The sequence below is a fragment of the Symphalangus syndactylus genome, chromosome 24 (assembly GCF_028878055.3).
Source record: "Symphalangus syndactylus isolate Jambi chromosome 24, NHGRI_mSymSyn1-v2.1_pri, whole genome shotgun sequence".
Taxonomy (NCBI): domain Eukaryota; kingdom Metazoa; phylum Chordata; class Mammalia; order Primates; family Hylobatidae; genus Symphalangus; species Symphalangus syndactylus.
Genome location: NC_072446.2, coordinates 35228716 through 35249514, shown reverse-complemented (window position 1 = coordinate 35249514; position 20799 = coordinate 35228716). Strand labels below are relative to the sequence as shown.

Sequence of the window (20799 nt, the reverse complement as noted above, 5' to 3'; positions counted from 1 at the left end):
ACAGACTCACAGAAGCAACTTTGCATTTCTGCTCTGTGTGGTTTTAAATCTTGGGAGGAGCTTGCAGCTGAATTGGGAGGCAGGCTGTTTTTTACTTAATGACCCGTTCTGGAGAGATTGCCGTGTGATGAGGGTATAAACATGCTTCCACCAGCTTGTGGTCTGGAGATGTGTACCGACTGGTTCTTAGGAGAGACGGCTGGACACACAAGGAGCCACAGAGCAGCCAGTGGGGAGGGCTGGCATAGTTGTGCTGAATTGTGTCTGGAATGAGCTCCCAAGGCTGTTCTTTCTAATCACAGTTCTCCCCGCCTGCCAAGCACGTCCTGGACTCCGTGTCTCCGTTTGCCTTGTGGAGTCCACATGGATGGCCTTCCTTGCTCTCTGTTTCAGCCAGTCCTATCTTTCCTCAAGGCCACTGCTAGTTTCATCTCTGCGAGGCCTTCTCAGCTCCCACCCTGTCTCGGGTCCTCATGGCCCGCTGGGATGGGCAGCACCTTCAGCGTTAGGCAGACTGGTCTGAGTGCTGACCTGCTTTTAGTCTGCCTCCGTCATCAGAAGAGGACATTCCTGCCCAACTCCATTGTTCTTAGAGGGTCATGCAAGATAAGGTGCACGAAGGTGCCTGAGTGTAGCACCTGGGCCATTTTCAAGGAAAGAGTGGCCTGCGTAGAATGACATTTTGTCCTGATTTACAGGACTAAATCCACATTGAACTGTAGAGTGGAAATCATAAAATTCAATGCACTTTTCATGCTGGAAGGGATGTGATGTATTGTGGCACAGATTCGATTATTTGGATCTGATGAATAGCAGCAATTTTCAGGCCTGGTAAGTGCTGCAGAGCTGCTTCGTTATTGATGGGGCCTGTGTCCACAGAGGACGCCTCCGCGGACCCAGGAGCCACCAGGCCATGGGAGTTTTCTTTTATATGTGACAGTGTGATTGCTGAGGAAACTTGAGGCTCCTTTCAGAGGAGGCTCAGTGCTCCCAGATTTAAAGGCGGGGCTGTCGGCTTTGTAGTCTGCTGTCTGTGTGGCTGGTACGGGCAGTGTACATTTGAGGAGAAATGAAAAGGCAGCCCTTCATTCAGAGTCATTCTTGTCAGTGAAGAACTTGGAGCTGCAGGCCGTGTGTGGCTGGGACCCCAGGGCCCAGGTCATGTGGGTCACGACTGCCTTTGCTTCCCTGCAGCTTGCATGGGGCCGTCACCTGGCCTCAGGGAGCCTGAGTGGCCTTGCCGGTGGAGTGTGGCTCGTGGTGGCTGGCTCACCAGGGCGATGGAGAGGCTTGGTGAGCATCCACGTGGCACACACCCACTAAGTGTGCGTTCTCATCTTCATTCCCTGTGGCACAGTGCCCACATGTACTGGGTGCAGGTAGAGATACAGAGGAGGAAAGGGAGCAGAGTACTGGGAGACACTGGCTGGCCAGTAGCCCAGGGTGACGAGAGTGGGCTGCACGACGGGGCCTGCCTGGAGACAGGGGCCAAGACCGAGCAAGAGGCCCGGAGCCCCTGCCGAGTGTCTTGGAATTTATCTCACACAAAGGGGAACCAGCAAGGTTTTTGAAGGAGGAAACAGACACGATTGGGATTGTTGTTGTCATTTTTTTTATTTGTTTGTTTGTTTTTGTTTTGAGCGAAATTTTGAGTTTTGCTCTCGTTGCCCAGGCTGGAGTGCAATGGCACGATCTCGGCTCATGGCAGCCTCCACCTCCTGGGTTCAAGCGATTCTCCTGCCTCAGCCTCCCAATTAGCTGGGATTATAGGCATGCACCACCACGCCTGGCTAATTTTGTATTTTTAATAGAGACGGCATTTCTCCATGTTGGTCAGGCTGGTCTTGAACTCCCGACCTCAGGTGATCCACCCGCCTTGGCCTCCCAAAGTGCTGGGATTACAGGCATGAGCCACCGCGCCCGGCCTGTTGTCATTGTTTTAGGAAAATCGACTCTGAAAGGAATGTAAACTCTGATGAGCATGGGGAGGTAGAGGCACGGGCAGGAGAATCTGTGGGAGGCGGATGCAACCAGTGGGGCCGGCAGGGGACCTGGGTCTGAGCTGGGCAGTGGAGTGTGTCCAGAGGGGACTGGCTGGGTCTAGAGCCTGTTGGAAAGTGGAGTGGACCGACCTTGGGGACAGGTTGGATGCTGAGAACTCATAAATGACTTGAAGGTGTCTAGCTTAGGTAACTGGGTGCGTGACGGCTCTAAAAGCTGAGGTAGGGAAGAGAGGAGGAGGTCTGGGGTGAGGAGGAGACAGATCAAGTATTCAGATGACTCGATAACTGTAATATGTACACACACCCACAGAAGACTGCCTTCAGCTGTAAAAAATCAAGCGTGATGTGGAGCACAAACCCACTTTTCTGACTGCTGTAGGGACTTTAGTCACAAACAAGGGGTTGTAGGTGACCCATTGACAGATAGGTTCTCAGAGGAGCTGTACTTACCATTCCAGAGGCACCTTGTGGTTCTGGGGGCTGCTAAACAGAGAGTAGATTTCATAGTTAACTCAGATTTGACTTATTCCTACCCCTGAGGGCCCCAGGAAACCTGGGAGAGGCTGGACCGTGTACCCACGAAGAGGTTAGTTTCAAATCTTGGGTCTGCTACTCACCAGCTAAGACCTTAGGCAAGTCGTGTGACCTGAGTGTCTGTTCCTTTGTTTATAAATTGAGCCTCATTATGGCACTTTGTGAGGCAGTCATGTCCAGACACATAACACAGGGTCTGGCATATTATAAACAATAAATAATTAGCAGCTGTTGTGGCTCTTGTTTTTTAGAGAGGGAATCTCTCTCTGTTGCCCAGGCTGGAGTGTAGTAGCTATTTACAGACACAGTCATAGCACGCTACAGCCTCAAATTCTTGGGCTTCAGTGATCCTCCTGTCTCAGCCTCTCGAGTAGCTGGGAGGACAAGTATGTGCCACCACGCCCAGCTGTTGTTGTTATTGGCTGCTATGGTTAAGGCATACTTTAGGCCAGGGTATGTATATTGGGTTTTAAGTCTGTTCATATCCTCTGTGATCATGGAAAAGTGAGGCCTAGTTTTAAGTGCTGTATTTTCATGGGAATAAACAAGAATGAAGTTCTCATGGTTACTGGGAGACCTTGGCTGTTCTTTCATTTCATTCATTCATTCACTCATTCGTTCATTCAGCAACAGTTGAAGCTCTCCCAAAGCGCTCATGGGCTAATAGGGGAGACTAACATGAAAGCATGTAACTGGCCGGGCGCGGTGGCTCACGCCTGTAATCCCAGCACTTTGGGAGGCCAAGTCGGGCGAATCACGAGATCAGGAGATCAAGACTGTCTTGGCTAACACAGTGAAATCCCGTCTCTACTAAAAATATAAAAATTAGCCAGGCACGGTGGTGGGTGCCTGTAGTCCCAGCTACTCGGGAGGCTGAGGCAGGAGAATGGCATGAACCCGGGAGGCGGAACTTGCAGTGAGCCGAGATTGAGCCACTGCACTCCAGCCTGGGCGACAGAGCGAGACTCCGTCTCAAAAAAAAAAAAGAAAACATGTAACTATGGGAAAATAATAGTGGCATTATGGGCTGGGCGCAGTGGCTCACGCCTGTAATCCCAGCACTGTGGGAGGCTAAGGCGGGTGGATCACTTGAGGTCAGGAGTTCGAGACCAGCTTGGCCAACGTGACAAAACCCCATCTCTACTAAAAATATAAAAAATTAGCTGTGCGTGGTGGCGGGGTGCCTGTAATTCTAGCTACTCAGGAGGCTGAGGCAGGAGAATCGCTTGAACCTGGAAGGCGGAGGTTGCAATGAGTTAATATCGAGCTACTGCACTCCAGCCTGGGCAAAAGAGTGAGACCCTCTCTTAAAAAGAATGGTGGCATTATAAGGTTCCTGGGTGCCTAGGGGCCCGAGGAGGAAGGAGGGGCTGCCCCCAGCTGGAGGGAGGAGCAGGGAAGGAAGGCTAGACAGTGAGTAGGAGTGTATTCGTGGACAGGGCCAAACCATGGGAGCAGTTTGCCAAGTGGCCAAGGAAACAGGTATTCCTGTTGATGAAGGTGACCAGCGTAAGCTCTGGGGCCTGACTCAGTGTGGGGGATGAAGAGGAGCCCAGGTGAGGCTGGAGAGGTGGCCTCCTTAGATGCCATTCCAGAGAGAGCCACTGGAAGCTTTAAAGTGGAAGGTGCAGTGGTCAGACCTGCACTTTAGAATAGTTCCTTTGGTGGGTGCATGAGAAGTGGACAGAGACAGCAGGCACTTCGCTTAGCAGTGGGCAGAACTGAAGGGGGAATTGGATGCTGGAGAGAGTAGCAGAATCAAGAGGTAGAGGGGGTCATATCAGCAGGACATGGTAACCCACTGGACAGTGGGGAGCAGAGAGAGGGTGAGGTCACTGGGTCTCTGGTTGCTCCACCAGTGGGAGGAGGGCCTGGCCTTCTGGGTCTGGGACAGTTAAGTTGGAGGTGCCTTGGAGACGCCAGTCCCGATTTTCTGGCAGATAGCTGGATCAAAGGAGAGGTCTGGGAGGTGCCAGAAGGGTTGAGGCTCCAGAGAGAGGGCCTGTAGAGTGAGGGAGGCACTGGGGCGGCAACTGGGTCTCACTGTCCCTGTAGTCTCTGAACTGAGCCCCACTGAAACCGGAGGAACCCCCAGCCTTGAGCTCAGAAGGCAAACTCCTTCCTAGAGATCCAGGCAGGCCTTGCAAATTTTGTTTTGTTTTGTTTTGGCCAAGTTACATAAACAGAATAGGGGGACCTTCAGATCATTTTGACTTTTGGCGGGAGGATGCTCAGCAGGCCGAGGGAATCTAGCGCTGCAGTGAGAGGCCTGGCTGGGGAGGGGAAGCCCTCCAGTTATCTTGGGACAATCACTCTTTGGGGGCCTGGGACCTGGCTGGCTCTTCGCATCTGGTTATCTCTCCTGGCTGGTGGGAGACGATGTTGGCTGATAGGAGGGAGCTGACAGGCCTCTGGATCAGATCCGAGGCAGGGACTGCCCTTCCCTGCATGGAGCCTCCTCTTCTGTAGGGTGGTCTGAGGCTTGGGCCACTGGCCAATGGGGCAAGCAGGGAAGGTCAGGGAGTAAAGTGAGCTGGAAGCCGGGGTTGGGAAATGAAACACAGAGGGGTATTTTTCTCATCTGGAAGTGTCCCCCCTCCCAGGAGTCTTAGTCTGCTTCTTCTTTTCCCATTTCTCATAAAGAACATGGGCACTGAGAAACATTTCCCAATCATAGTGCTGGGGGCAACAGGGTGTGGGGGCCATGGTCAGCACCTGAAAAGGGGCAGCACCTCCTCAGCCCCTCACTGCCACGAGGGAATGCAAGGCCAGTGTCACCGGACGGTTAGTTTCAAGAGAATCTAGAATCCACATTTAATGGGAAATCTCCCAATTGGCTTAAATTTTTAAATAAACACTGCCGGCCAAATGATGTCTGTGGCCTGGACGAGGCCTGTGGGCTGTGGTTGGTGTTCTCTGGGCTAGCCCGGCCTCTCTGACGTCTGTCCTTTCTGGCCATGGCACACTGCAAGTTATCACCCAGAGGAGGAGAGGACACTAGACGGGAGCACACTGAGCCTATTCCAGATACTTCTCTGACATGAGCCTGAGTGGCTGGGCCAAGCTGTGTCCCTTCCCTGGAGTCTCCCTTCCGTATCAGTACAATAAAGGCCAGGACTAGATCTGTGGGTTTGAACCTTTTGTTCCTTAGCAGCAGAACTTTGTTTCATTTTAGTCTTACAAGGGACAAATCACAGTGTCTGAAATAGATTGAAAATCAGAGCTGCTCCTGTTGCCCGGGGAGTCTGGAATTCTGCCCTGAGGCTGCCTCTGCCCTCCCCGACAGAGGCGCCTCTAACAGGCTCCGCAGAACACAGTGTGGGACAGCCTACCTGCCGGCTGGCCCTCTGCACCCCTCCCAGCCCTGGCATTCTGTAGGTTGAATGAGAGGACAAGAATGGCAGCCAGAGGAGGGCAAGCCACAGCCGGTCTGCCCTACAGCCAGCTCCTCGCCCACATTTTGTCCATTCCCTGGCATGAGGTGATCGGCCAGCCACTGGGTGCAGCTGGCACTTCCTGGGTGCTTTCCACGTAGTTTTGCCTCCTGACATCAGCCCTGTAAGGCAGGCGTGGCTATTTCCATTTCACAAGTGAGTAAACCAAGACACAAAGGGGAAGTGAGTTTCGCACAAGGTCAGTTGGCTGGAAAGGGAAGGATCCCAGGTTCCACCTGGGCGTCTGAGACCCCACAAGCTGCTCCCTCCCCATGGGGCCTCCTTTATTCTTCACTGAGAGCCATGATGCTCCCGGGGCAGTCCCACATCCATGTGGGTGCTAGGTCCCGGGAATGACGATTTCCATCTGTCGTGTTTCTGTGGCATGCTTCTTTGCTTTCAGATGTGATCTCCTTTTGCTGGTGTCAGGCTTGATCCATCTAAGCAGGACTCTCCTTTTTATCATCTCACAGGAGGCCGAACCGTCTGAGCCCAGAAGTGCTGAGGTGACGAGGAAGCCCAAGGCTGCTGTTCCTTCTGTGAACAAGAGGCCCAAGAAAGAGACTAAGAAGAAGCGGTAGAAGAGGAGGCCCGAGGAGCCGGGTGGGCAGGGAGAGGGTCTTGGGGACAGCCCTCCTGGGAACCTACATCCTGTTCCCCCCATTCCAGGCTCAGGGTCTGAGGAGGCCGTGATGCCCTCTGACCGCAGAGATCTAGACAGTCATGACAGTCCCCAGGCTCCAGCTGGGCAGTCCACCACTTCCTCTTCCTTCTGCTCTGTGACGGTTTAGAGTCAAGGGGACTGAAACACATTGTGAGCATAGACTGTATTAGGTTTGTTCAGAAGCCGGGTCAGCTCACAGAGTCACATTTTCTTACTTAGTCATGTGTCTCTCCTTGAGTCGCCCCCTCCTTGTGGGTTTACACTACATTTTGGAGTCATTGTCTAATGCTGACAAGCACACTCTCTCCCATTATTTGTGCACTACAGATTTCCTGCTAATCAGTCATCTTCGTTACTGCTGTGTAGACAGAGCCAGGCCTCACCTGTTTGTTTAGGCCAAGATGCCATGGACATGCAACGTTAGTGATCCCACTAGCTGCGACAGCCAGGCCCAGAAAATGCCTGGCGTGAGAGCCAGCAGACGGCCAGGCCAGGGTAGGCAGTGCCTGCTTCTGCTCCATCAGGTGCAGGGGATTTGGCTGAAGGCGTGCATATTTCCTGGGCACAAACTTCCTGAGTCTCTGAAATGGGAGGCTCGTCAATTTCAGACCAACCTTTTTGTAACCCATCATAGCACGTTCAAGGTGTGCCTTTTACTTCTACCTGTACATCCCCCATCCCTTCAATTCTTTCATTCCCTGACCAGTGAGAGAGTTCCTGGGGGAAGTTTGGTGAATAAACTGACATGCATGCTTCAGAACCTGCCTGTGTTGTCTTTTGCTGAGGGAGAGGGGAAGCCTAGGGCCCTGCCCCGGGGATGAGGGAAAGGCTTGCCCCCCAGAGAAGTGGGACAGTGGGGGTGAGGATGGCCAGAATGGGGTGGCTTTGGTAAGAGCAGCTCTGCAGGCTGAGCCATTCTGGAAGAAGTTTTCGGGAAGGGTCCAGCTAAGTGCTTCGTGTGGCCCTTAGTCACTGGAAACACTTGTGAATGGCCATAGATGTGTTAGAGTTTCCACTGGGTGCAGACCCCACTCATTCCCCAGGTTCCTTCTGAGGAAGATGCTGCTTGTCTTCAAAGTGGCTTGAGAAAAACCAAGTGCAATACAGTAAAAGGCCTTATGTGGCACTGGCCAGGTCTAGTCACTTGCCCTGAATCAGCTGCTGAGGAAAAGCCCCAGCCCCTTGGTAACTCGGATTTGCCCAGCTCATTTACAGCCTGCCAGACAGCTTTCCCAAATGCCAGGACTGATGAGGATCTTAAGAGATGAGCGACTATCATCTCCGTTTTGGAGACAGGAAACTGAAGTCGACTACTTGAGAATGTCCAAGCTGGGATTTAGACCCAGCCCACGGCACATTCCTTGGTATTTAACAGGTATTTAGCGAGTGTTGGTAGGCACAGTGCTATGAGGGTCCTGCTCTGCTGCAGAGGGGCTTGGCAAGATCTCCCAGCACTTCAGGTTTCAGGAGAGGAAGTCCAGGGGCTGAAGCTTGTGCATAATGAAGGGCCAGTCTTGGCTAGATACTGGCTTGAGAAGGAGCTTCTGCGGAGTGTTTCTGTTTCACAACACTTATCGAGAGCTTCAGTGCCAGGTACCATGCTAGGAACTGAGGATGCAGAAATAAGGAACCTTCCCAGAAACCCAGAGTGCACCTGGCCGAGTGGGAGACACAGACATGTAAGCAGGTTTGATGTGGGGAGTTTCTCCAATAGAGGAGCAGCAGGTGTTCCCAGGGGCACCCAGCTCAATCTCGAGGGGTTGGTGCAGCCACCTGGCAGAGTGGAAGTGGTGGAGCTGAGTCTTAGAGGCTCAGGAGGACTTGAGACCACAGGGAAATGAGGCTGAGAGAGCAGGGGCCAGACCTGTAGTGCAGACCTGTTTCAGCTTGAGGAGGAGAGACAGCTTCTGGTTCCTGGGAGCAGTGCCACTAGGATTAATAGATTAATAGATTAATAATTTAATCTATTAATTAAAATCAATAGATCTGGCTTCCTTAAATTCTCTCCCTTAAAGGCTGGGCCAGAGAATGGCCCTCAGAAAGCAAGGGCTGTCATCCTCTGCTCCACCAAACCCTTCTTCCACAGGTACTGTGGGCAGAGTTTGCATTTGGTTCTGTTGGTTTTCGGGACCCATCCTCTCCCGATTTCCCTCCTGCATTACTGGTTCCTCCTCTTGAGAGGGGCCCAGGCTTCAGTCCTTAGTCCTCTATCCTCTGTTATAGAGAAGCTCCAGTCCCTAGACTTCCTCTCTGCACACACTCCTTTGAAGTTCTCATCTAGGCTCGTGACTTTACCACCCGTATTAGGATTTTCCAGAGAAACATAGAAGGAGACTTTAAAAGTTTGTTTTTTTTGAGATGGAGTCTTACTCTGTCACCCAGGTTGGAGTGCAGTGGCGTGATCTCAGCTCACTGCAGCCTCCGCCTCCCGGGTTCAAGCGATTCTCCTGCCTCAGCCTCCCGAGTAGCTGGGGTTACAGGCATGTGCCACCACGCCCAGCTAGTTTTTGTATTTTTAGTAGAGATGGGGTTTCGCCATGTTGGCCAGGCTGGTCTTGAACTCCTGGCCACAAGTGATCCACCTGCCTCGGCCTCCCAAAGTGCTGGGATTACAGACATGAACCACCGTACCCAGTGAGACTTCTTATAAGATATTGTCTCCAGTGATTATGGAGGCCGAGAAGTCCCATGATCTGCTGCCTGCAAGCTGGAAACCCAAGAAAGCCAGTAAAAGGCTGATGGTGTAGATTCTGTCTGAGTCTGAAGGCCTGAGAACCTGGAGTGCTGAGAGAAGACAAATGTCCCAGCTCATGCAGTCAGACAGCGGGAGGGTGAGTCCAACCTTCCTCTATCTTTTTGTTCTATTCAGGCCGTTAAATGGGTGAGGCCCACCCGCTTTACTCAGTCCATAGATTCAAATGCTAATCTCTTATGGAACACAGACGCACCCAGAAATACTATTTAATCAGATACCTGCGCGTCCTGTGGCCTAGCCAAGTTGACATATAAAATTAACCATCACACCACTCACATGCTGATGTCTCCCAGACGGATCTCTCCAGCCCCACTCCTGAGCTCCAGACTCACATATCTGACTTCCTACTCATTATCTCCATTTGAATACACAACGGGCATCTCAAAGCACATCCCTGATCTCACCAGCAGCCCCAAGCCTGCCCTTTTCGTGGTCTTCCCTATCTTAAAGAGCATCTTAAAAAAAACAAAGTATATATTTAAAGTATACAACTTGCTGATTTGACATATGTATATGTTGTGAAATAATCACCACAATCAAGCTAATTAAAATATCCATCGCCTCACATAGTTATATGTGTGTGTGTATGTGTGTGTGTGTGTGTGTGTGTGTCGGGCAGTGGGGCGTGGGGGTGAGAACACTTAGGATCTTAGAAAATTTCAAGTATATACAGTTGACCCTTGAGCAACATGGGTTTGAACTGTGCGGTCCACTTATACGCAGCTTTTTTTCAGTAAATACAATTCCTTCATATCCACATCCACATCTACAACCAACGGCAGATCAAAAATAGTGTTTGTGGGATGTGAAATCCACATATATGGAGGACTAACTTCTCCTAGAGGTGGGTTTCACAGGGCCCACCTTGAGACTTGAATATGTGTGGATTTTGATGTCTGTGGGGGTCCTGAAACAAATCCCAGGCAGATACCCAGGAATGACTATAGTACAGTATCATTGTCTATAGTCACCGTGCTATACATTAGATCTCCAGCACGCTTTCATCTTGCATAACTGAAACTTTGTGCCCCTTAACCAACAGCTCCCCGTCACCCACTACTCCCAGCCCTTAGCAACCTCCATTCTACTCTCTGATTCTATAGGTTTGACTATTTTAGATTCTACATATAAATGAGATCATGCAATATTTTTCGCTCTGTGTCTCTGGCTTATTTCACAGGTCCATTCATGTTGTTGCAAATAGCAGAATTTTCTTTTTTTTTTTTCTTTTCTGTTTTTTTTTTTTTTTTTTTTGAGATGGAGTCTTGCTCTGTCATCCAGGCTGGAGTGCAGTGGTACGATCTTTTCTGTATCTTATCTATATCTATATCTTTTCTATATCTTTTCTATAATGGCTGTACCAATTTACATTCCCACCAGTAGAGTACCAGGTTCCAATTTCTAAACATCTTTGCCAACAGTTACCTTTTGTCTTTAAAATAATAGCCCCTCTAATAGGTGTGACGTGATATCTCCCGGTTTTGATTTGCGTATTTAGTGATGTTGATAACCTTTCCATAGACCTGCTGACCGTTAGTATGTCTTCTTTGGAAAACTGTCTATTTAGGTCCTTTGACCGTTTAAAAAATTGGGTTCCTTGGGTAGTTTTTTTGCTATGGAGTTGTATGAGTTTCTTATATATTTTGGATATTAATACCCTATCATATATATGATTTGCAAACATTTTCTTCCATTCTGTAGATTGCCTTTTCATTTCGTTGATTGTTTCCTTTGCTGTGTGGAAACTTTTTAGTTTGATGCAGTCCTGTTTTTTTTATTTTTGTGTTTGTTGCCTGTGCTTTAGTTGCCATATCCAAAAAATTGTTGCCAAGGCCAATGTCAAAATGCTTTTTCCCGGCTGGATGTGGTGGCTCACATTTATAATCCCAGCATTTTGGGAGGCCTAGCTGGGAAGACATTTGAGGCCCGGAGTTTGAGACCAGCCTAGGCAACATAGTGAGAACATAGTGAGACACCATCTCTGCAAAAAAAAAAAATAATAATAATAATAAAATTACATATATATGGCTTTGAAAAGCTTTTTCCCTGTTTTATTCTAGGAGTTTTACAATTTCAGATTTTATATTTAAGTGTTTAATCTATTTTGAGATGATTTTTGTATATAGTATAGGGTTCAATTTCATTATTTTGTAGGTGGCTGTCTAGTTTTCCAAGCACCATTTATTTATTTTTGAGACAGAATCTCTCTATTGCCCAGGCTGGAGTGCAATGGCACAATCATGTCTCATTGCAGCCAAAGACTCAAGCGATCTTCCTGCCTCAGCCTCCCAAGTAGCTGGGACTACAGGTGCACACCACCACACCCAGGTATTTTTTTATTTTTTGTAGAGATGGAGTCCCAGTATGTTGCCTAGGCTGGTCTTGAACTCCTGGGCTTAAGTGATCCTCCTGCCTCAGCTTCCCAAAGGTCTAAGATTACAGGCTTGAGCCACTGTGCCCAGCCCAACACCATTTATTGAAGAGGTTATCTTTCCCCTTTTGTGTATTCTTTGTGCCCTTGTCAAAGATTAGTTGACCATATATGCTTGGGTCTATTTCCAGGCTCTTTGTTCTTTTCAACTGGACTATGTATTTGTTTTTATGTCAGCACCATATTGTTTTGATTACTATAGCTTTGTAATATAATTTGAAATCAGGAAGTGTGATGCCTCCAGCTTTGTTCTTTCTCAAGATTGCTCTGGCTATGTGAGGTCTCTTGTGGGTCATATGAATTTTAGGATTTTCTTTTTTATTTCTGTGAAAAATGCCATTGAAATTTTGATAGGGATTACATTTCATCTGTAGATTGCTTTGGGTAATATGGACATTTTAGCAATATTAATTCTTCTAATCCGTGAACATTGGAATATCTTTCACTTCTTTGTGTCTTAAACAACATCTTAATTCTTCCAGTTGCTTGGGCCAAAAACCCTGAAGTTATTCTTAACTTCCCTCTCTCTGTCGTACTCCATTTCTGACCCTGAAGTATCTCCTTGACACTCAACCTTAAAAATCCAGAGTGATACTATCTCACCACTTCACTATCCTCCTCTCACCTGGATATTGCAGCAGCCTCCTCACTGCTAGTCTGTTCTCAAAACAGCAGCCAGAGGGATCCTCTTAAAACTTGTGAGATCACCTCCATCACCTGTCCCCATCTCACTCAGGTAAAGGCCAAAGTCCTCACTGGGACCCACAGAGCCTGCAAGAACCACTTCACCTCCTTCACCTCTCTGAGTTCATTTCCCCCCACTCCTTCCTTGCCCACTTCACTTTCTAAAGGACTAAATCACTAATGGTAAAACTGTGCTCATCAATGAGGAAGAGACTCTAGAGAAGAGTTTTGTTTTTATTTTTTAACTTATTGGAGTAAAATTCACATGACATAAAATTGACCATTTTAAAGTATACAATTCAGTAGCATTTTAGTGCTTTCACAGTGTTGTACAGCCACCACCTCTATCTTGTTCCAAATTTATATATTTTTTAGAGGCAGGGTCTTGCTTTTTTACCCAGGCTGGAGTGCAGTTACACTATCATAGCTCACTGCAGCCTCGACGTCCTGGGCCCAAGCAGTCCTCCTGCCTCAGCTTTCTGAGTACGTGGGGCTACAGGTGCATACCACCGCCCTCAACTAATTTTTAAATTTTTTGTAGAGACAGGATCTCACTATGTTGCCCAAGCTGATCTCGAACTACTGGCCTAACGTCATCCTCCCACCTTGGCCTCCCAAAGCCTTGGGATTATAGGCGTGAGCCACCATGCCCCGCCAGTACAGCCACTTTAGAAAACTGGGGTTTCTGGGAGCTAAACGATAAGAACTTATGAACGGAAAGAAGGAAACAACAGACACTGGGGTCTACTTGAAGGGGGAGGGTGGGAGGGGGAGAGGAGCAAAAAAGATCACTATTGGGTACTGGGCTTAATAACTGGGTGATGGAATGATATGTACAACAAACTCCCGTGATATGTGTTTACATATGTAACAAACCTTCACATGCACCCCTAAACCTAAAATGAAAGTTAAAAAAATTAAAGAAAACTGGAGTTTCTTTTAAAAATGTAACATACATCTAACCTATGAGCCAGCATTCCACTGCTAGATATTACCCAAGAGAGACGAAAATATTTGTCCACAAAAATCTTGTACTAAATTCAAGCTAGATTGTTCATAACTGCTTTATTCATAGCAGTCAAAAACTAAAAATAGCCCTGATGCTCATCAACAATAGAATGAGTAAAATGCAGCATATTTATACAAGGAAATACTACACACCATCAAGAAATGATCTACTGTCAGGCATGGTGGCTCAAGCTTGTAATCCCAGCTACTCAGGAAGCTGAATTGGGAGGATCCCTTGAGCCCTGGAGTTCAAGGCTGCAGTGAGCTGTGATTGCACTACTGCACTCCAATCTGGGTGACAGAATGAGATCCCATCTCTTAAAAAAAAAAAAAAAAGAAAGAAATGATTACAGATACACACAATATGAATATGAATGGTTTTTGGCTTTAATTTTTCAACTTTATGATCCTGTGAAAGAGATACATGTTCAGGAGAAACCGTATTTTGAGTACCCATACAACCATTCTGTTTTTCACTTCAGTACAGTAGTCAATAAATTACCTAAGATATTCAACACATCATTATAGAATAGGCTTTGTGTTAGATGATTTTGCCCAACTGTAAGCTAATGTAAGTGTTCTGAGCACATTCAAGGCAGGCTAGGCTAAGCTAGGATGTTTGGTAGGTTAGGTGTATTCAATGCATTTTTTTTTTTTTACTCTTTATTTTTTTTAAAGACAAGGTCTCTATCATCCAGGCTGGAGTGCTGTGGTATGATCATAGCTCATTGTAGCCTCTAACTCCTGGGCCCAAGACATCCTTTCACCTCAGCTTCCCGAGTAGCTGGGACTGGAGGCATATACCACCATGCGTGGCTAATTTAAAAAAATTTTTTTTTGGTACAGGTGGGGTCTTACTATTTTGCCCAGGTTGGTCTTGAATTCCTGGCATTCAAAGCACTGGGATTATAGGTGCGAGCCATTGTGTCTGGCTTAAATGCATTAAAAAAATTTTTTTTTGTCTGTATGGTAGGTGTATATATTTATGGGGTACATGGGATATTTTAATACAAGCATACAATGTGTCATAATCACATTGAGGTAAGCATTTATCATTTCTTTGTGTTACAAACAATCCAGTTATATTCTTTTAGTTATTTTAAAATGTATAACAAATTATTGTTGACTGTAGTCACCTTGTTGCGCTATCAAATACTAGATCTTATTCATTCTACCTAACTCCAGCCATTCTACCCAACCATTGCCCCTTCCCCTGCCAAATGCATTTTTGACTTAATGATATTTTCTATTTAGGATGGATTTATCAGGATGTGACACCATCGCAAGTTGAGGAGCATCTGTATACTGTCTGGTTCTATTCCAGTGAAATTCTAAAATAGACACAACTAACCTGTGGTGATAGAAAGCAGATCTGTGGCTGCTTCTGGGAAGAGAGTTGACTAGGAAAGAGCATGAGAAAACTATCTGGGATAATGAATTTTTTCTTTTCTTTTCTTTTTTGAGGCGGGGTCTTGCTCTGTCACCCAGGCTGGAGTGAAGTGGCGGGATCTCAGCTGACTGCAGCCTCCCTCTCCCAGGCTCAAGTGATCCTCACACCTCAGCCTCCTGAGTAGCTGGGACCACAGGCATGTGCTACCACATCCAACTAACGTTTTGTATTTTTTGTAGAGACAGGGTCTTGCCATGTTATCCAAGCTGGTCATTAACTCTTGGGCTCAAGTGATCCACCCCTTGACCTCCCAAAGTGCTGGGATCACAGGAGTGAGCCACCACCTGCACCACCTGCTGGAAATGTTTTATATCTTGATATGCAGTCATCCAAGTTGACTGAATGCTTCAGATCTGAGCATTTCGTTATGTGTAAATTGTTTTTTCCTAAAATATTTTCCTAGGCTGAGGCGGGTGGATCGCTTAAGCCCAGGAGACTAGCCTGGGCAACATAGTCAGGCCCTGTCTCTATTAAAAAAAAAACAAAACAAAACAACAAAAAAAAAACTTAAAAAAAATTTTCCTGTGGGTCAGGATGTAAGCTATGTGTTTGGGACACAGTATGTCATTTAACTTGTAAGCAAATTCATTAAGGTAGATATTATTGTCTCTGCCTTACAGATGAGAAAACTGAAGCTCAGAAGGGTTAAACAACTTGCCTCATTAAGAAAGGTGGGATTAAAACCCAGCACTACGGCCAGGCGCGGTGGCTCACGCCTGTAATCCCAGCACTTTGGGAGGCCGAGGCGGGCGGATCACAAGGTCAGGAGATCGAGACCATCCTGGTTAACACGGTGAAACCCCGTCTCTACTAAAAATACAAAAAATTAGCCGGGCAAGGTGGCGGGCACCTGTAGTCCCAGCTACTTGGGAGGCTGAGGCATGAACCCTGGGGGGTGGAGCCTGCAGTGAGCCGAGATCGAGCCACTGTACTCCAGCCTGGGCGACAGCGAGACTCCGTCTCAAAAAAGACAAACAAAAAGACAAAAACAAAACAAAACAAAAAAAACTCCAGCACTGTGACCCCAAAGCCCATACCTCAAGGGTTACCTCTTCTCTCTCAACCCATTCTTTTCCCTAAGATTTTACAAAAGAGGAAACTGAGTCCCAGAGAGGGTTGGAGACATGCTCAATGCCACTTAGCTCTTTGGAATCAGAATGCAACTAGAATCCAGGTTTCCAGAGCTTTCTTACTGCATCCTACTTGGGCAAAGAAGTCAAGCTCACTCCCACCTCCACCCAGCTGGAGGTTGGGAGCTCAAAGTATAATCTCTAAAGACTTGAATATAACATTCATGTTATGGGAGGCCCAAATTCAGGGCATAGATATCCTGTGACTTCAAAATGAGAGACTGTGCTTTCCATCTGTCTTTGTATTATTGGAGTCGTTCCAGGCTGGGTTTCTGTGGATCACAGAGGCTTGACATCCACCCTGCTGCAATTATCCCATTTTACACCCAGGACCCCCGACTAGACTCACCTATTCCCTCCCTCCGTGGCTTTTTGGGTGGCAAGATTTCCAATCCAACACATTCCACAAGCTTCCCTCTGCTTAATTTAAGAGGAGCCAGCATGAGTTTCTCATCTGCTCCTTGACACTCAGAGTTCTGACACAGATTCATGTCAAGAACAACAAAAACAGCCAATCTAATTTGGTTTTAACCCACATCCAATCAATCAACAATAAGAGTGGCTGTTGTCATGTTCAGCCCATCACATTGTTCAAAAAGCAATGTCTCTTGTGTTGTTAGAAGGTACCATCTTGTCTTTTGAGAGAATTAGGCTTGAATGATGATAGATTCCTCCCAAAAAAGCTTGGTTCTCTGGGAGGAAAAAAAGTAGTATGTGTCCCAGCTTCTTTGGCCTTCTTCTGCTAAAGAGAAATTTCATTAAAAAATGCTGGCCCGGCATGGTAGCTAATGCCTGAAATCCCAGCACTTTGGGAGGCCAAGGAAGAAGGATTGTTTGAGCCCAGGAGTTCAGGATCAGCCTGGGCAACATGGCAAGACCCCCATCTCTAAAAAACAAGAAAACACCCAAAATTAGCCAGGCACGGTGGTGCACACCTGTAGTCCCAGCTACTCAGGAGGCTGAAGTGGGAGGATTGCTTGAGCCCAGGGAGGTGGAGGCTGCAGTGAGCTGCGATGGTGTCACTGCCCTCCAGCCTAGGCAATAGAGACAGACCCTGTCTCCGAAAAAAAAAAAAAGTCTTTTCCTCCTCCTTAAAAGTCATAGAGCGTGTTTCACGGGCTGCCTTTTCTCTGGAACTGGCAAGTGGTGCTGTGAATGAATCACCCTGTTTCTTGGGAATGTTTTGCTCCAAGAGCTTAAGGGGGTACAACAAGATGATAAACAGCCTCTTGAAAGGGCTGCTCCTCCCCCCGCTGCGGGGCTTGGAGCCTGTGAGTTCATGGAACTGGGCAGTGTCCGAGCTTTCAGAGACTGCTGAGTCCAACTCAGTTTTGCAGACGAGGAAACCTGGGCTTTCACATTTATGGAAATGGAGCCAGGAGCAGGGCCGAGGCCATGTGAGTATGACCCATCCCCACTGCTGGGGGGCCTGTGGTTCATACCCGCCTCACTCTAAGCTTCAGCCTCCCTCTCTGGAAGATGAGGGCAGGATGTCTGATGTTCCCTGTGGTTTCCTATCATTCAGGGATCCTGAGTCTTTGCTCCTATGTAGTCACTTGGTAGAAACGCTGAACCTGAAATGTGGCACTTTGCTTCTCAAGCCAGAGAAGGATCCAGGCTTATGGCCCTTAGCAAGAGCCCAAGCGGTTCAGTTCAGCTCAGGTGGGTTCAACAAATACACCCACGCCCTGCCCTGTTCAGCCCTTATGCTGGGCACCGGGGATGCCAGGTGGATCAGATCTGGCCCCTGCCTCCAATCAGTGGGGCTAGGCAGACACACAGACAGACTATGACCCTAGGCTGTGGCAAGCCTGGGGGTATTAGGCCTGAGGGGCTTTGGGAACACAGGCCAGGGCCTAACCAAGCCTAGGGGAGAGCCAAGGAGGGCCTCTGGGGCAGGTAGCCATGCTGGAGAGTTCGACTCTGGCGGCACTGATGAGAGGAGGTGACGGACAAATGGAATGAGACCTTGGGCAAGGCCCTTCCCCAGTCTGGGCCTGGGTCTTCCCAGAATGCACTAGCAGGGGATGGTGGAGGTCTCCCTACCTCTGGACTTCTTGGGTGGGGAAAGTGTTAATGTTCACTGTGAGCTTGGAGGGCGCCCGTCCATGGCCAGGAGAGACTGTCCTATCCTGGCACCCAACGCTGTGGCCTTTTTCACCTCCTACAGGTCCAGAGTCCTCTGGGAGCATAAGGGCTCTGCCTGGCAGCCCTCTCAGCTCTGACTGAGTCCCAATGTGTGTGTGGGAACACCCTGAGCTGGGAGAGGGGAGAGTGAGGCACCCTGCCCTCTCCTGACCCCTGCCTTGTCCTCAGTCTGTTGGAGAATTGCCGCAGGCAGGAAACAGCCCTCAATAATACCGAGGACTGAGGTGCACAGCTGCTGATCAGTACCAAAAAGGAAACTCTTTTTTTTTTTTTTGAGACAGTCGCCTTCTGTTGCCCAGGCTGGAGTGCGGTGGCATGATCCTGGCTCACTGCAACCTCCACCTCCCAGGTTCAAGCAATTCTTGTGCCTCAGCCTTTGAGTAGCCTGGGCTACAAACACATGCCTCCATGCCCTGCTAATTTTTTTTATTTTTTACTTTTAGTAGAGATGGGATTTCACCATGTTGCTCCGGCTGGTCTCAAACTCCTGACCTCAGGTGATCTGCCTGTCTTAGCCTCCCAAAGTGCTGGGATTACAGGTGTGAGCCACCGCGCCCAGACTCAAAAAGGAAATTCTTATTCTGAAGTGTCCATCTCTGACAAATCCCTGGAGTCTCTGGCCCTAGATGGGCAGGGGAGTATCCTGGGACCCTCAGTCCCTGTAAGCGGCGTCTGTCTCTCCCTTGCCCTCCCCAGCCAGGCTTAGCTGCCTCCACCTCCTCTCCTCCCACTCCTTCCAGGACCTCTAGTGGTCTAGCTCCCGCCTCTACTCCCCTGAAACCTTACTCCCTGAAGTCAGCTGGAGCTGCTTTGTGATTGGTGGCTTAATGACCTGGACACTTTATTGGCCCTGACTTATCTCACGTGATCTCCCAGCAACATCTAATCCCAGAACAACATCCTTCCAGGAAGCCTAGAATCCTCTTTGGAGGCCTCTTCCTGCAGCCTATTAGACATGAGGACTCCCCGGGGCTCTTCCTGGCTTTCTCTTCCTTTACAAAACACGATATTCTGAGCCTCAGTTTCACCGTCAGTGAAATGGGAATAATGATACAGGTTGAGCACCTCACATTCAAAAATTTGCCATCCAAAATGCTTTAAAATATGAAACTGTTAGAGCATCGACATGACATTCAATGGAAGTGCTCACTGCAGCATTTCGGATTTCATTTTTTATTTTTTGGATTAGGGATATATATATATATAATGCAAATATTTCAAAATCCAAAAAAATTCAAAATGGAAACGCCTCTGGTCCCAAGCATTTCAAATTAGGGAGACTCAACCTGTAGCACCTTTTCCAATGGGTTGCAATGAGTTAATGCATATAAGGCACTTAGCAACTGATGCAGCGTGTTCAAAAACGTTGGTTAAATTATTCATTTTTTTCAACATCTCCATGGATATCTAACAAGTTTGCCCAAAATAATTTGGCCAAAACCAAACTCGTGACTTTTTGGCCTCAGTGGGCTTCTACTCAGGCTTCCCCATCTCAGTAAATGCACCTCCACTCACCCACCCAAAGCCTGAGAATCCGTCTTGAGCTGCTCTCTCTGTGCCCACACCCCTCATCCATCAGCAGGGACTGTGGGTGCTTCCTTCTAATGCACTCAAGTCATCCACTCTCGCCACCTCCCCTGCCAGGCTTGCAACACTTTCACGCCCTCCTGAAGGACATCCCAGCCTCCTTGCTGGCCTCCCTGCCTCCACCCACCTCCCTTAATCCCGCTCTATGCCGCTGCCGGCAGGGCCTTGCAGAAACATACATTGGTGGCTTATGCCTGTAATCCCAGCACTTTGGGAGGCCAAGGTGGGCGGATGCCTTGATCTCAGGAGTTCGAGACCAGCCTGGGCAACATAGGGAGACCCTGTCTCTACAAAAAAATAGAAAAAAAACATTAGATCTTGTCACCAACACCTGTCCCCACCCCTTAACATCCACAGTGGTCTCCCAGAGCCTGGAAGTAAAGCTCAAGCCCCTTCCCATGCCCCAGGAGGCTCCAGTCCCTGTGAAGAGCTCTGGTTCCATCTCCCACTAATCTTCCTCCACCCATTCTCCATCCAGATCCAGTATAACCGTTCCCACCTTGAGGGCCTTTCCCTGAGTGTTCTTTTCCTCAAATCATTTTCTTTTAATTTTTTATTTTATTTGAGATGGGATCTCGCTTTATCACCCAGGTTGGAGTGCAGTGGCACGATCATAGCTCACTGCAGCCTCAACCTCTTGGGCTCAAGCGGTCCTCCTGCCTCAGCCTCCCAAAGTGCTGGAATTGCACTGTGCCCAGCTCTCCTGAGTCTTTGTATGTTCTTTCTTTTTCATCCTTTGAGGTTTAGCTGCACAACTACAGTCCCAGCTGCTTGGGAGGCTGAGGCGGGAAGATCACTTGAGCCCAGGAGTTTGAGGTTGCAGTGAGCCAGAATTGTACCACTGCACTCCAGCCTGGGCAACAGAGCAAGACCCTCTAAAAAGCAATAAGAACAATAAGAACCAAGCTTTAGCTACTTTCCTCTGGGAAGACTTTCTGACCTGCTGTCCTCAGAGCTCCTCACCTCCTCCT

General features: G+C 48.3%; 2 protein-coding genes across 6 annotated transcripts in view; both read left to right on the top strand.

Moving 5' to 3' along the window:
* The window catches only part of MANBAL (mannosidase beta like), a 29124-nt gene extending 21729 nt beyond the window's left edge, over window positions 1-7395 (top strand). For 4 of the 5 annotated variants that reach the window (XM_055265786.2, XM_063633574.1, XM_055265788.2 and 1 more), the window contains one exon: window positions 6445-7395. In XM_055265786.2, the coding sequence (XP_055121761.1) occupies window positions 6445-6552 (108 nt within the window). In that variant the 3' untranslated portion in view covers window positions 6553-7395. The remainder of the gene's footprint in view (window positions 1-6444) is intronic. The other variant, XM_063633573.1, reaches the window with a different exon arrangement.
* A 10075-nt stretch (window positions 7396-17470) lies between these two features.
* SRC (SRC proto-oncogene, non-receptor tyrosine kinase) overlaps window positions 17471-20799 on the top strand; it is a 78213-nt gene continuing 74884 nt past the window's right edge. The window contains exon 1 of the mRNA XM_055265352.2: window positions 17471-17490. The gene's annotated coding sequence lies outside the window, so the exon portion shown is untranslated. The remainder of the gene's footprint in view (window positions 17491-20799) is intronic.